This window comes from Perna viridis, chromosome 4, assembly GCF_037379345.1.
Source record: "Perna viridis isolate PV_CMFRI_1.1 ecotype Kerala chromosome 4, ASM3737934v1, whole genome shotgun sequence".
Lineage (NCBI taxonomy): Eukaryota > Metazoa > Mollusca > Bivalvia > Mytilida > Mytilidae > Perna > Perna viridis.
The window spans coordinates 7,821,525-7,838,045 of NC_142448.1; the positions used below are offsets into that span (position 1 = coordinate 7,821,525).

The window sequence follows — 16,521 nt, forward strand, 5'->3', positions numbered from 1 at the left end:
GAGTAACTGTTTAATTTTGTTGGATCAAATTTAAATTATATATCAAGACAGAATTAGCAGTGGGTCCTATTAGAAAAACCTCAAAATGAAAAATAGTCATGGTGGAAATTTTGACAGAACGAGTGCAGGATGAAATAATTGCAAGTTCCTCGATTAGAAATCGAATATTTGCTGCCCAACAGAGTTTTACTTTATTTTCATAGCTTTGTATTTCGCTTCTGGAAATCATTAATGAATACTAACTTTCCCTCAGTGTATTTTTGTATGATTTTATTGCGACCACGATAGAACATTTATTGTACTTTCACGCATATTATGATATTCAAATATGACGTTCTTAAAAGGCTTGGGGACCACAAATGTGGTTGATTTTAGATTGTTATATAAGCAGCACGCGACTTAATGGGCGTGGCTTGTGTGTATGTAAATTACTGTCCACCTTAATCATGTAAACAAACTCAAATGACATTTTGATGCATATCAGCTGTTTTCATTCATTTCAGTAGCGTGAATAAACATCAAATTCATATTTGATAAAAATATAAAACGTTATGTTTAAGAAAAGTTATATTATATTCCATAAAACCACACGCACATGGTATCAGTCGCCACGTGCCACGTGCGTTATCATGTATGAAAACAATCAAATGAATATCAGTGAATGAAATATTGTACCTATCCATGTGTGAACAAACTGTGACCTTATTATACAAACTACTATTGCCATATGTAGCATCGTTCTAACTTGTTCGCCCTTTCCTTCATTATAAAAATACAAAGGAAAGTTTCACTAGCGATCAATTCAACTGATACACTGTAAAGTGTACAGCCAAATATGGTCAAGTATGGCGGGTCTAAGGTTAACGCAATATGCAAATAAGTATCGTAATTGTCCTATTAGAATCAAAATAAATCACGAAATATCCTAGTTATAGCTCGGAGTAAAATAATGCGGCAAAATGGTCAGCCCGTGGTAAAACAATAATAAAATGGAGTTTCCGTGATTTTCTCCCTTCTCTCTATAAGATAAAAGTTGAAATAAAAATATCCTTAGTTTGTAAACAACGAATAAACGTTGGCCCAATCCTTTCAAATAGAAAAAAAAAAAAAAAAACAGAGATAAGTTGACTTTATATGAAAGATAAATGACATTAGCTGGATGTGTTAAAAAGTCTTCTGTTTAGATCGATAACTTAATAAGGCATACTTGTTAGTGACATTCTACAGGCAGACATTAATGATATCACTTTGTAGTTTGATACCATAGCTGTCGATCTTCTACTTGTCAATTAAACTCTTGTTATTGGATTATTTACTCAAAGTATCTCAAATAATTAATCATTTAAAAGACTGAATTCAATTACTATCATCGATTCCCAGATATATCTGGGTTTTTATCTATCTATTGTTAGTTTATACTATTCTGAAATTGTAGCCATGCGCAGTATGTAACCATATAAGTCAGTGGATGCTGCGTGAAAGACAACTGTTATATTTCATCAGACATCGTCATACTTAAAACAGACACTGGCATATTAAATACCCATTACAGAAAATTGACTTGTACATTAAGTCGTGGGGATGCATACATTTTCTGTGTAATTGAAACCCAGTTTTCCTCATTAATGTTTTCGTTTTAATGTCTTTAAAATAAAAGGAATCTTTATTTAATTAAATCATGGCGTTAAGAGATTCTACGGTTCAGTTCATGGAAAATATATAAACGTTTGTTTGACCTTTTTGGATGTTATTCTTCAAATTAAGAAAAAAAAAATGATAAAGTCTAATTTTACCGATTACAAGGTAATTTTTCAGAGAATTGAAATGATATCTTTTTATTCATTGTATCTTTAGCTATATCTTTTTTTTCTCACTTGATTCCACTAACGTGTGATTTAATTTAATTGAATTCTATCTTTCTAATATCAGTAAAAATGTTTGTTTAAGTATATATATATATTTTCATTATGACAAGATAAATACAGTAGCATTGTTTTCACAGCAAATAAGGAAGACGTATTTGGCTGACATCAAAATACCTCTTTCGTTTATGCTTTTAAATCAAATAGAACATATATTGAATTTAACATAATAAATAAACATTAGTAATGATAAAGGCATTCTATATTGTTTTCATCACGCACCACAAAATGAATAATCATTCATTTACTTAAGCAAATCACAACAAATTTTTCATTTTTGAAGTTGTAATAGAATAGATGAAAACGTATTGATCTCTTCACTATAACTGTGTTGCTTCAACTAGTAAAATATTCTTATTTAAGCACACTCTTTTCCTAATTGGTTAAGATCTTTTGAGCAGGGATTGATTCAACAATATAACTGTTATTCAACATTGGTGGGTATTTCTAGAATGCAGAGGACGCTCACCTTATCGGTGCACCCGGTCCATTCTCCCAGATTTTAGTGGAGTCCGAGTTGCTCATTTACTTATGTTGCTTTGTACGTACATATTTAGTTATTTTATATTGTTTTTGTGTGTTACTGTTTTCCTTGTATGGTCTGTGTCCATGGATAACTTTCTTTCGATTTCTGCTAGAATCTTGGTTTCTTTGATTACCCTTCCTTTTGTTTTATATTGGTAAAAACCGGAAATGTATTTTTACACCGGTACATAGTATATTAGCCTTACCGGAAGTGATATGTATTTAATATACTAGGTGATTAATTCATTACTTGTATATCATTAGTTTATATATTTCAGGAAGAATGAGGCATGGCAGAAACCAAAGATCCAGTTATTCAGGAAATGTTGTTGATTTGACAGAAGAAGACAGACTTATTCATAACATTCTTAAACGATACGAGTATAGAGGAACTTACAGCCGTCCATTAGAGAAGTATGATGATGTCATGACTATAAAATTTGGCTTACAACTGATACAGATAACAGATCTAGATGAGAAAGAACAGGTCCTTACTATCAATGTCTGGGTAGATCACGTAAGTCCACGTACTGTATACAAATTTGTTCCTGCCTGGATATACTACTTCTTTATGCAAAATATATGTAAAACTATAAAATGTGAATAAAAGAAATCATAAAAAGAACTTCTTTTGGAAGTTTTTCTACATGAATTCTCGCTGACTTATAAAATACAGTAAAATTCATACATTTTCAAAGAGAAGCATCATTTTAAATTTCTATAAGAATTATAGGTGAATAAACTAAAGCATATTCAAACAATACCAAAAAAAAAGAAAAAAGAACAAGACCAGCTTCAATAACAGAACAAAAGAAATGTAGATACTTTGATGGCAGAAAGGAAGCAAACGATAAAATCTATTCCCTTGGTTATCTGAATCTTCCTGCAGCATTTGATGCGACGGATAATTACTACCCATGATGCCCTTATAAATCACAGGAAAACACAATAGACGTCGTCCGAACGTTTTATGATGTCGTTCCGCAGACAAAAAACAATAAAGCATCAAATTGATTCTGACTAAAATTGATTTTGCCGTCAACACACGTCTTACATCCTGTTCTTTCTGCAAATAATGTATGTTTACTGGCATTTTTTAGTTATATTAATTTTTCGATATGAAGAACTCATCAACAAATAATTAATATTACAAAGCTATTAAAGAAAATAATGTATCTACAACATTATATTGTAAATGACTTTTCGGTAACCTGTATAAGTTTAATTGATTGGTGGATGACTGTTTCATTGGCTTGGTTAGCATACCATATCTCCTTTTTTAAATTACAGCCGAGCTGCAGGTACCGAATGCTTTTATTGAGTATTAATATTAAACTTTTAATCATACCGGAACTGCCTTTTATTCGGACAATTAAACAATGACCACCTAATATTGATAACTCTATTCTTCATGTGTATAGCTCAATTGTTATATTTAATCAGATACAACCTTATTCGAAGTGTGCCGCTCTTACGTAATCATTACGTAATTCTTACAGGAATCTGAAGACAATGGCGACTAATTATTTAGTTCGTCTGTAGTGATGTATTATAGAAAGTCTTTAAATTTTCAATATTGTTTATGCACCTCTAGATAACACATTCCATTACAATCATATATGTACGGTAATAATTTGAGATTTCTATTTTTTTAAGTTTTGATTGTTTATACATGAATAAAATCGCATTAAAATGTCGAACAAAGAAATTACCAATTTTCAGATTTGCAAATTTACAAACCAGATCGATCCTTTTTTTAGTTCACTGTTATGTTGAATTCACTACGATGTCAGAGAGAACATGATCAAACTGATCGAAGAGTTATTTCCCTTCATTTTAAATCTTCTGGTGCTTACTGTTTTGATTATTTAATTTTAACATTTCAGTTCATTACAAACTAACACTTAAAACAACAACATGAGTTTGTGATCTCCAATCGATAAAAAATTAGCAAGTGTGACCCACTGTCTTATATACCCACCCTCAAATGCCGGTGATGTTATTGAAGCATAACTATTTTACAGTTGTGGAATGACAGATATTTAAAATGGAATGAATCAGAGTACAAAGGAGTCAAAGATATTCATCTTCCTTCAGATAAAATATGGACCCCAGATATCAAACTGTATAACTAGTAAGTATTAAGATCCCCTGCCAACATGTTTTCTTCTCTATGATGTTTTCTATTGCAAAATGAACGAAAACATTACTATTCAGTACAGAGAATCGATGACTTGAATACACAATACAAGTTACGTGGAAGATACGCCACGTGAATAAACGTGTTACATGTAAGTCCAGAAAGGTTACTAAAACAGGTCCAATGTTTCAAGTGAACATTTAAGTTTAATTAGGTAAATACATATACTCTTATTGTTAAAAACGAGATATCACAAGGTTATCATAATATTGCAGCTTTTCTCATGCTGCTTGTTTGTTATACTATACATTAACATGAGTGAGGTGTATGACAGAATTTTTTGTATACATTGAAATGACTTAAGCTCTGAGTTTGTACTAACGTTCACTAACACAACTTTCTAGGCCCTATTGTTTTTTATATGTAGATTTAAATACAAATATGTATTGTAAAGTCATACGTTGTATCTTAATTTTTATTCCTATGGGGATTTAGTTTTTAATAGAAATTGTTCTAAAATATCACCCGTAGAGCTATTCATGCTTAGTTATGCTTTTAATGTTTCTCCTAATGCTAGCGTTCAATCGTAAGTCTACATCTTGTAGTGACTAGAGTTTCAATTCTTTGTCTTTTTATGAAACCAATACTTTTGTTTGGAGAAGGTAACGGTAAATATTCCAAAACTAAATCTACAAGTCGTTTCTTCACATTTGAGTTTGCAAATTTTGTCTAATTATGTCATAAAAAAAATGATCTTTTTAAAATAAATTAATATGTATTATCGAAGAAAACATTATCGGATAATAAAAACAGTTTGCCAGAAAGCAATTTTCGAATGCGTAAAAGTAATGTAAAACATGTCTGTGAGATTAAAATGATTCATTGAGAGGTAGATTGTACCCAATAAATATAGCACGTACAACCTGATCAATCCAACTGTGTGTTTTCTATCAAAAGATAACTGAAATACAAAAGGATACAAGGCAGGTGCGCGTTTCAAGCTTTAAAATATGTTATAATACATACTCTTTAACTCACAAACATTAAAGAAGTAAGAAATCTGTTTTGGAGTTCTTTAAAATGTAAAATTTTATTTTGCAACTTAACTTGGGTATGATTTACCTCTAGAGATGTTTATGTCAACTTAATGAAAATACATGTAAATCCATTCAAAAGAAATCTTATCTTTCTCTGCATAGTGATGCCTTTATCTTTATACATTTGCTAGCGTTAATGCGTAAGTTTAATGACACAAGTAGTGAGTAGAACTTTTCCTCTGTGTAACACCTATATAGGTCACCTATATACCAATACCATGTGATATCTTGTTTTTAATGTTTTCTTGCTTTTTGATCTTGCTTGATCTTTTCTATCTATTTTATATGACTATCTTCTTGAAAAACTACAAAAAAGGAATCGTCATTCCAATTTCAATACAAATCTGGATATTGAGTAATTGTAATAGCTCTCAGGATAGAAAGAGTGTTCCAAAAGATCCCACATGTGTTTAGTGGTAATGAATGAAGCAGGACACATTGGTACAATGTAAGCAGATTTCTACCTAGAAAACAATTAAAATAACTCAGTAACCTACTTTGTTTTGTCTTGAAACTGGAATAACTCTTTTTCAAGCAGCTGGTATTACAAGTACCTACCTAACTGGTGTCCAGAATCGCTAATAGAACGTACCAGCAAGACATAGTAGAGATTCGTCTTCGTTTTTGCTAACACTGTTATATAATTATGATTTGTAAAATTATGGACCAACATTCATAAAAATATGTAATTTTGTTTTCAAAGGCGCCTTCTTCAAAGTTTGTATAATGATGTAAGACTTTTTATACGTTTTTCTGGTAAAATATAATATATAAGTATTCATATTATTCACTTGACTATTAGAACTATAAATAACCAGAAATTCATTAAGTTGTCAATGTAAAAATATCACAAAACATTAACATTGCTAGACCAAGAGACAGTATACTCGGGAGTAAAAAAAAAGTGTTTGAAAAACGTTACATCAATGATTTTATTTTTTTGTCAGTTTTTCCTCTTAATAACTATAAATACCGTTTTGTGAATCTTTAACCATTTAATCAATGGTACCTTACATAATTTAGATATTTTTTGTAATTTGTCACGTTTGCTTTAACACATCGTGTAATAAGTTAAACGAGAGGTATATTCCATCATCTTTTCATGTTGTAATATGTAATCTACAATCGGTCCATTTCTTTTGTAAACACCGAATATGGCGGATTCTTAATAAAAGTCTATTGATAAAACAATCAAACTCTGAAAACAAGAATGTGTAGATATGTTGGTCATGGAAGTTCATTGTCAAATGTCAAATGGCTTAATCTTACAATAATAACATGAACAAGAGAAGTTTGACAAATACTACCTATGTAAATAGACAAAACTTTTCTATTCCATTTCCAATTTTATTTCATCAATTTTCCATACACCGTTTGTTTTATTTCAGTGCTGATGAGAGACTAAGTGAATACAGAGATGCTTGGTGTATAGTAACCAGTGATGGTAACGTAACGTGGCTTCCTCAGGCAGTATTTAAAAGTCAATGCAACATAGACGTTGGGACATTTCCATTTGACAAACAAAATTGTACATTAAAGTTTGGTTCGTGGACGTATAATGGGAATCAATTGGATTTACAGTTTAAAAGTGGCCCAGCCTTTACTATGGATGATTTTACACCCAGTAATGTGTGGGAAGTGATAGACACTCCAGCTATTCGCAACGAAAAATACTATGTCTGTTGTTCATATCCTTTCATAGATTTAACGTTTCAGTTGGTGATACGAAGGAGAGCAACATTTTATGCCAATATTCTCATTTTGCCGTGTGTTTTATTGACTTCGTTAACTTTAGTTTTGTTCTGGATTCCACCCGAGTCACCGGCGAAGATGATGCTTGGTTTGTATTTGTAATATTGAGGCTGAATGGCCATCCTTCTTGGCTTTAAGTGACTTTATTGTTGTCTAAGTGTGGGATTATTTCAGCCAGAATGGTGCCTTTGAGAGAAAATTAACGGCTCAAATTTAATGAATAACTGTTAAAAAAATGATAAGTCGATAAAAGGCTTTTATCAAAAGGACAAAGTTCTTTTCGTTGTAAAATTCAGATTAACAGTTTCATTTTAGTCTTAAGTGTGTTGTTGAAAGAAATAGCCTTTAACAGTGAGTCGACCTTCAAGTACTGCAACAAAAACCAAAATTATTGCATTTTAGAACATTTACCAAACTAACACATACACTAATTAGTTTAAAAATAGCAAATACTTACACTTGAGTAAATCATACTTCATGTTTGAGTGTCATCGTTATGAATATTAGATTCAATCAAATAATAGCGTACTACTTAATACAAAGGGAGAAAAATATTTGTATCTGTAAATTAATTGCCCGTTATATTTCATGTAGCAGTTCTTGAGGTTTGGTAATTCCAAGAAAAAGACCGATATATTTATTTTTATACGCGGAATATTACTATTGATTCTCAAGTGTATACAAATGAAAGCTCAGGGAAACTGTTCATTTGACGAACTGACATGAAATATTATTAATATTGACAGAGTAAAATCTCTTTTTATTTACATTAGAAATGAAACAAATTATTAAACAAGCAGTTTGTTTGAGTAGATTGGGTACAATTAACGATTTTATTGCCAATATTTTCCATCAATGTAAAAGAGCACGCCATGGATTAAAATTTACAATCGTAATCCAGAAATCCCAAAATTAATCAGCGTTATTGGTTATAGCTTGCAGATAACATCGAGCGTAATTTTTCCACTTGTAAAAATCAAACAACTCTCGAAGCAAATTGTATGAAATAGAATTGTACCTAGGTTTTATGAAGGATATTTCCTACCGAGTTATTGTAAAACGGCAAGAGAATGAAGAGTGGTTTAAGTAATTAATATGATTGATTTCACAATCTTGATCTAAATTAAAAAAAGGTAGAAATAAAGATATCTTGCTATTTTATATCCATGCAGACAAATGTTATGCTTTAACAAATTTTAAAGAAGCTTCAATGAAATTATGAGTTAATGTTCCGTTTTATATGGTTTCATAAAGAAACAAATGGTAAATTATAATGTATTAAAACTGCAAACTATTTTAACACTAAATTTTGTACCAATTATTAATTATAAAAAAAATATGTTATTTATTTCGCTTACTTTATGCTATGGTATTTGCATATTGTTAAGAATTTTTACGAAGGTTTGATAATCGACAACTATTGCGGTAAATAAATTGAGGTTTTAAATTTGAAATTTTTTTTCAGAGATGTGTGTTTAAACACTTTTTATGGTTTGCTTTATCATTATTTGCCACACAGGCTTTCCTGTATTTTATTACAATGATGTCTTTCCCCTTTTAAAAAAATAAGTTTCCCCAATACATTGAAATTACAATGTTGAAAAGGGTCTTTTATTAAAACTTCAAACTACAACGTTATAATCTAGATTTTTCATAATTCTTCAATTATTTTTCACGTTTCTTTCATTGTAGGTATGACTCTTTTTATGGCCTTCTTCATATTACTAATTCTGTATAGCGGGAACATGACACCAACAGAGGGTTCGGTCCCGGTATTAGGTAAGAACGTACGTAGTTCTGCTTTTTCTTTAACCAATGCTTTTCTATCTATCCAACAGGGATGAGTATTTTCATGGCGTTCTTCGTTCTCATGTTGTTGTTTGAGGCTAATATTCCCCCAGCCGCTGAGCGTGTTCCCATCCTAGGTAAGAGGTGTTGTAGAAACGGTGTTCTAGAATGTAGGGTTTTATAATGACTGGTTTTTACACGCACTAGATAACACTCAAACGGATGTTTATCTTAAAAAAACTATTTTTCGACAGTCTGAAAATGCATGATTAATTCACTAAGCCAGTCATTTTTTGGATAAATTCATGTCATCACATCTTTTTTATGCCTGAATCACAGTAGAACATGCGTTCACATCATTTTGGTTTTAGCAAATCGCCCCTTTTAATTGTGATTTTATGATCAAATTGAATTGTTTTCATTTACTCGTTATTTCGGAATGAACTTAAAATTACTTTTAAATGTAATTATATTTAAATTAAATCATTTTTGCTATAATACATGTAATCTGTTTGGTGGCTGATATGTGCACACTAGTGACTAGTGAACACCAATGATTTAGATGCGCACCAGTAATTTTGTTCATCGAAAAGTTAATATAAAATGATTCACAAATAGAAATTGTAAAGGCTATCAATACTATCTTCGATTTCAATTTTCTATCAAGCATAAGTATTTACAATAAAATGCTTTGAATTCAACAAATAAAAAGAAATGTTTAAGAATAAAGTAAGCGTGAAAACGACTTGCTGAGGGCTTGTAAAAATTCAGTAAGTATGTTGCAAGGAAGCGTAATACTTGTCAATTTGTAAGTGACATACGGTAAGTTTTTAGACAACTTTGCCTTGACCAATTACCCTAAATTTCTAAAACTCATTTTCAGCATTTTAGTTGAAAATTATTGAATTTTTATTCCGAACGCTTTGTCATAGCAGCTTAGATGGAATTATTTGGTAATTTTGAATTTCACAACTATGTCAAATAATCAGGTAAAATGATGCTACATTATTTGAATTGAGTAGATTTTCCACTCTGCGCCTAAAGAGCGGTTGGGAAAATAGAAATGAAGAACGTTGATTAGTGAAGAAACATTTTCAATTGAATTGAGAATATGAATTTGACATACGAATTACAAATGACCTACAAGGTTTCCTATAAAATGTTCAAGAGAATGCATTTATTGGGATGTTAAAGTATTTTTAGTTGAAAATGTAGTATTATGATAATGCAAAATTTGATAAAAATTTCATGTGGATCGGGATTTAAGAGATAAATATAAATTGTTACTATGGGATTTTTGTTTTCATTTCAGAGCTTAAAATAATAAAGAAGTTTCAAAAGTAACAAATGTAAATTCCATTTAAGTCTGCAAGGACTACGAGATGTCTCCCCAGCAAATACCGTAACGCTGAAAATGTCGTAAATGTGAACCACGAAAATTGACATCCATTTGTATAATTTACTCACTTATGACTTTTGCAAGATGGTTTTTAACAAAATTACAAAAAAAAAAAAAAAAAAAATGTGTTACGGTATTAAGATATAACGCTCCATACTCATTATACTTTACTTTTTCAGTTTCCACTTTGCACTAGATTTAGTGTATAATGTTATATGTCACCACGTGTGCTGCATTTTCTGTTTCTATAATGCACCGGTTTGTTTGTGTTTGTTGTATTTTTCTTCATTTTTTTATTTCCATATTTCGAATGGTTTCTAAGTTAAATACTTTTTTAAATATTCTCTTACAAATTTCAATACTTTCCTAATAATATGTTGGACACTTTCCTTTAACTATGTATTCAGTGTAATTCATTGCGCATTTCACTTATTACTATTAGCCCACATAAATGTTATGGCAATGTATAAAGATGTCATCACTAGGTATCCGTCGGCGCACGTACATATTTTTTACTAATATCTTCTCCTCAATATAGGTCTATTATCTAAATTAGCTCCTTTTGACATTTCTTTAAATATTAAATCAATCGATGTAAATAGAATAAAGACCAGAATTAGAAGAGACTGCAAAATTCAGGAAGACTTAAAGTTTCATGTTTAATTTGACAATTTTTATACACTGACAGAGAGAAAGCAGATAAAAGTTGCTGAATAATTGTAGAAATAAAACCTTATGTGTAGAAAAGGAAAAAATACTTTGACACGTCAACACCGTGAACAACAAAATTATTATTGCCCACGAAGAACTGTTCCATTTTTATCACAACTAAACCATTATGATTCTTAAGAATTTTTAAAACCTTCTTTAGTGAAAGTTAAAAAATGTGACCAAGGTGATCGACTCACATTCTTGTTAGACTTGTTTTATTGTTATTATATCTTATATTGTTTTTTTTTCAGGTAAATTGACTCGAAAATATTTACAGGCATTTACTTAATTATCAGTTGGCTTGTCTATATGTTAAATTTTACATAATTTTGAAAACTCTTAAAAAGGAAACGTTTATTGAAAAATATCAAAGCTAAACAGAAAACATGAATAATAAGTATAATTTGTTGACGGAATATGTTCGTCTCTTGTACAATAACGTTCACACACCGAAAATACCGGACTAAGGTGATCTTTATTAATTTGTGAGAAATGCATATTGAACTTGTACTATTTCAGGAACTTATTACTGTCTGAACATGGTTCTCATAACACTGTCATCATTTCTTAATGTTTTTGTTGTTAACATGACTTTTTTCGGAGCCAGAGCACCTGTTCCATATGCTCTCAAAAAGGTATGTTTTATTAATTCAACATTGTATTTATTGTCATACATATCAGGAAGCGAAATTTCAAATCTCATTTTCTGGTTAAGAAACAAACAAGTTGATTTAAAATGATTTCAAATATTTTAAACTTTTTTTTTCAATAATTACCAAATTTGATACACAATAGATATTAAGCATATAAAGTACCAGTCCATATAAAATTCAAACACTGTTATGGTGTAGGAACACCCACTGAATATACGATGCTTTTAAGCCTACACATGCTGTATTTTTACATAACGATAATCCGTTGTGTATTCAGATCTGTATTTGAGAAAGAGTCACATTCATATCCCACTAAATCAATCAAACTTGATCTTTCAATATCCTTAAAAGACAAGCTTATTTCTGGAGGTAAGAGGTATAAATTCTCGGAAAAGGCAATAAAGCCTATGTGTTTTTCTATATGTGCCATACCTTATACATATTTTTTTCTGATTCTTAAACAGAGAATTGCTCAAAATATACAAATCTATGGTGAGAAATCAAAGAAAACTAATAGTACTAACTGTTTTGCATATTGTTTTAAAAGAATTTCACGTTATTTTAGGTGATGTTTACATGGGTTGCCAGGGCATTATGTATGGAGAACTTAGTGCTACCTTTCATGAATGATGCCGCTGCTTCTAAACCGCATTTTATGAACGCTAACAGCGAGAACAAATGGTCAAATGATTGGCGAGGATCTAACGAATGCCTACTGACAGCTCAAAAAGAAATTACCGAAAACCATACACAACTTGCACAGATACACACTAAAGTTGTGGAGATAAGAAACTTTTTAAAACTTTATAAAGAAAGACTAGAAGATAAAGACAGAAAGGAAAAAGTTACAAAAGAGTGGAAAGCTCTAGCCTTAGTTTTTGACAGAATATTTTTTATCATTTATTTCACAACTATAGTGGTATCGTTATCAATTGTTATACCTTTTATTTTCTACAGCTGAGAGAAATTGTCAAATGACTTATTCCTAATATAGAAGAGGAAAATGTTGTACGAATAGATATTGCATGCATTTACTTGCACAATGTGATTTATGAAAATTGTCAGGATCTACATGTACCGAATCAAAAACTGTGTTTTACCTTAATCACAACAGTTGGCTTTTTTATAGATTAAATATGGTCATTTAAATCATTAGACACTTTTGATAATGTGCACAATATTTTAATTCATATAATTCTAGGTACGAGTTTAAGTAATGTTTAATTTTTGTTATAATAAATACTGAATATTTATGTAAGTTTTTGCCGTTTGAAATATGGGACTATTGATGATACAAAAAAAATCTATATGTAATTATTGCCAATAAAAAAACCAAAAAACAAAACAAAACAAACGAACAAAAACAACCTACAAAATTGGAAGCAATTTGGTCTGCTTAGTAAAAAGATGAATTTTCTGTGGTTTTTTTTGGTTTAAAATCTCGTTCTATATTAGGAATAAACGTGGGAATACGGGATCAAAACACTTTTTTTTCATTCCCAGTTTGTTATTATGCATTATTGTTATAACAATACAAGTGCCCTTCTACCGCCAAGTATTTTCATATCACGTGACACAGATATCCTTCGCAAACATGGTAACCTGCCAAAATACCAGCTTCATACCTTAACAGCGCACTCCTAACAACACTAATGCCTCGTGCACAGATCACAATATTTGTTTTATTTTAGAAGTTATTACTGTGAAGTAGATTGTTATGTTTTAATGAAAGGATAGAATTCATTAATATTATCAAAATGTATAGAACTGAGCAGGTGAATTTGCCAGTTGTTTTTGTTTTAAAACTCGGATATCTAATTGCGCATTTTCCCCGTATAAAACCTGTTAATATTTATTCTATGTTATATATAAAGGACAGGAAGTTACTTTATTATCTTTTATTGTAATTCTATTTATTGTCATGTAAATTGACTTAACTTAATTTATCAATTATGCAGTCCATTTTCTTTTTTTTAAATTTTATTTTAGTAGTTCTGAAACCATGTATTCTTTTATCAATCTATTGTTCATCACTACATAGCATGCAGAAATTAAATACCTATTATTTATTTTAAATGAATATACCACCTATGTGGTTTATATTCTATACCTTTATTTTGTATAATCGAAACAAGTGAAATCCATTACATTCTGATTCAATAATGCTTGCCAATTTTTGCTGCTTTGTCGCTCCTATGGCTTTAAGGACCTGTTATGGTTCTTTGTGTACAAACTAAATGAATGAAAACACAGTTTATTAAACTAAATGACCAGTCATTATTCAGAAAGTTGTTTGTATAGCACTATTTTATAGAGCTGTGAATCAATGAGGTATCACTGGTAACCATTATGGGGCTTTAAGTAATTTAATTTATTTTTAAATGCACTACTTTCCCCGCCGAGCTAAAGGTTTCTTATTAAACATACAAGTAGCAACTTATTTTATATATAAAACATGGTATACTTGTAAATTAAATTTTAATATTTTATCTAGTTCAGAAATACGCCATTTGTTTCTAGGGAGAATAATATGAGAACGTAGCTTCAAAGCCACATTTACAGAGGAGTTCTAATCAACTTAGCTACACACAGCTTGAATAACGGCATATAATTGGGTTGATGCAATATCAAAATGCATTACATATCCCAAGATGTTTGAATGGCATTATTCTGTGTAACATTTTAGTTTAATAATTGTTCAATGACGTTATCATGCTGGTGCCATTAATGCATTCAACAATTTATATGCAGGCGATCGCTGAGAAACCCACAATGAAAAGAAATTTAGCAGTATATACTGTAGTCATTTTAATCCAATTTGTATCGATATGATAGAACTTTAACAAATACACTAATGGAAAATATTAAAATGGAAAGTCTAATGGTGGTCTCTTGATAAACAATGAAATGATTCACTTTTATTACTTTTTGTACAGGCGTAGTTTTTATTTATTGCTACAAGATCACATAACCTGTATCATTATCACCTTTAAGCCAAAATTTGACACAATTGTAAATGTATGTCTGTTATGTATGACTGTATTGTTTTGACGCTATAAGTAAATAATTATTGGTATTATGAATTAAAGGAATCACAACTATACAATTGTAGAATGAATTGTAGCATAACTCATTTTCAAGATTAAATCAGTTTTTACGATGTAGTATATTTTAGAGGTTGGAATACACAAATAGCCTTCGCGGTTGGACATTGTTATTGTTGCAGTCTATCTTAATTCAATGATGTTTTTCTTTTATATATTTACTTTTGTAGAATATTGAATTAACTTATTACAACTTACAAACTTGTTAGGCTCAACAAAGGTCCTGGAAATTGGAATTAGTAAATGGCAGGTGTATCTAACCTGCAAAAAGGGTTTCGTCCAGCACCCACTTGACTACATAAGCAATGCTTATAATTGTAATAATTGTTGTTTATAGATCAGAGTCAATTATTTCATTCTTATAAACATTGGTTTAAATTAAAAAAAAAACTGTTGAATTCGAGGTGATCCAAATACTGCAGCCTTTTTTTTATATTTACTTCATAAACATATCAATTGATTCACATTTAAAATGTATATTTACAATTAGTTTCTTTGAAAAAATATTGTCTTGAAGCATCTGTTGTTGTGGTGTGTATGTAAACATACCTTGGCATGATATTCAACAGGATTTAGAAGCGTTAATTCTATGTATGAAAAATAATATTTTTATCGATTGTCACTTCACCATTCAAATGAGGCACAATTAGATAACCTGTATACCTTTGAAAGATAGACGTTTAAGTTAAGATATTTTGATCAAGATATTTCCGTTTCGGCACGTGAGTGAGTTTTGTCAATCATAATGCCAATTAACGTCAATAAATAAAATTTTATCACTACATTTCAGAACATGTTACACATGAAACAAAAAACTTCTATGCAAGTTTGTAGTGCAATCAATAAAATTGGATGTGGAAAGAAAGATTTGCATGGGATAAAATGATATTAAAAAAGCTATATAAATTTGTAGTTTATTTCTTATTGTATTTACCTCATATTTTGGTCTACAATAGACCTAAAATATATGGAATGAATTTGCAGGAAACTTCACATAGAATGCACACAAAGTATTAACAATCTTAACCTATTCCAATTTCTATAGCAATGGTTAGATGGCTTTGTTCCCATGATCGTCATGAGCATCTTAAGAATTTTAAAAGCTCAAGGAAGGGATAAGATATGGATTTATCTGCAAGGCGTATCTTCTTTTTCTACGTATGTGAACAAAACAGTCGTCAAGTGCAATTTTATCCCCCCTGTCACTTTTACCACTGCTTAATTCGAAACTTTAACCTTACACTGTATAAAAAATAATTGATATGGCTTTCATATGTGTTGATTTCATTAGTTTGTGGGAATTCTATATTAACATCTATAGATATCCACAAAATTGGCCGCTCAAAACTTTTTGTTGTTATCATAAAGACTGGAAAGAGTAATCAAGGGACCCAAGATTCTAGAGGAAATCGAAAGAATGTTATCCAGGG

At 30.3% G+C, this 16,521-nt stretch overlaps 1 protein-coding gene across 3 annotated transcripts in view; it reads left to right on the forward strand.

Annotated features, from left to right (window-relative positions):
* Positions 1–15,997, forward strand: part of LOC148618709 (neuronal acetylcholine receptor subunit alpha-9-like) — a 37,632-nt gene extending 21,635 nt beyond the window's left edge. For 2 of the 3 annotated variants that reach the window (XM_088577873.1, XM_088577875.1), the window contains exons 3-8: positions 2,726–2,964; positions 4,472–4,581; positions 7,073–7,524; positions 9,129–9,215; positions 11,854–11,969; positions 12,553–15,997. In XM_088577873.1, coding sequence (XP_088433999.1) covers positions 2,726–2,964; positions 4,472–4,581; positions 7,073–7,524; positions 9,129–9,215; positions 11,854–11,969; positions 12,553–12,948 — 1,400 coding nt within the window. In that variant the 3' untranslated portion in view covers positions 12,949–15,997. Of the gene's footprint in view, positions 1–2,725; positions 2,965–4,471; positions 4,582–7,072; positions 7,525–9,128; positions 9,216–9,274; positions 9,362–11,853; positions 11,970–12,552 lie in introns of all 3 variants that reach the window. The other variant, XM_088577874.1, reaches the window with a different exon arrangement.
* Positions 15,998–16,521: the final 524 nt, after the last annotated feature.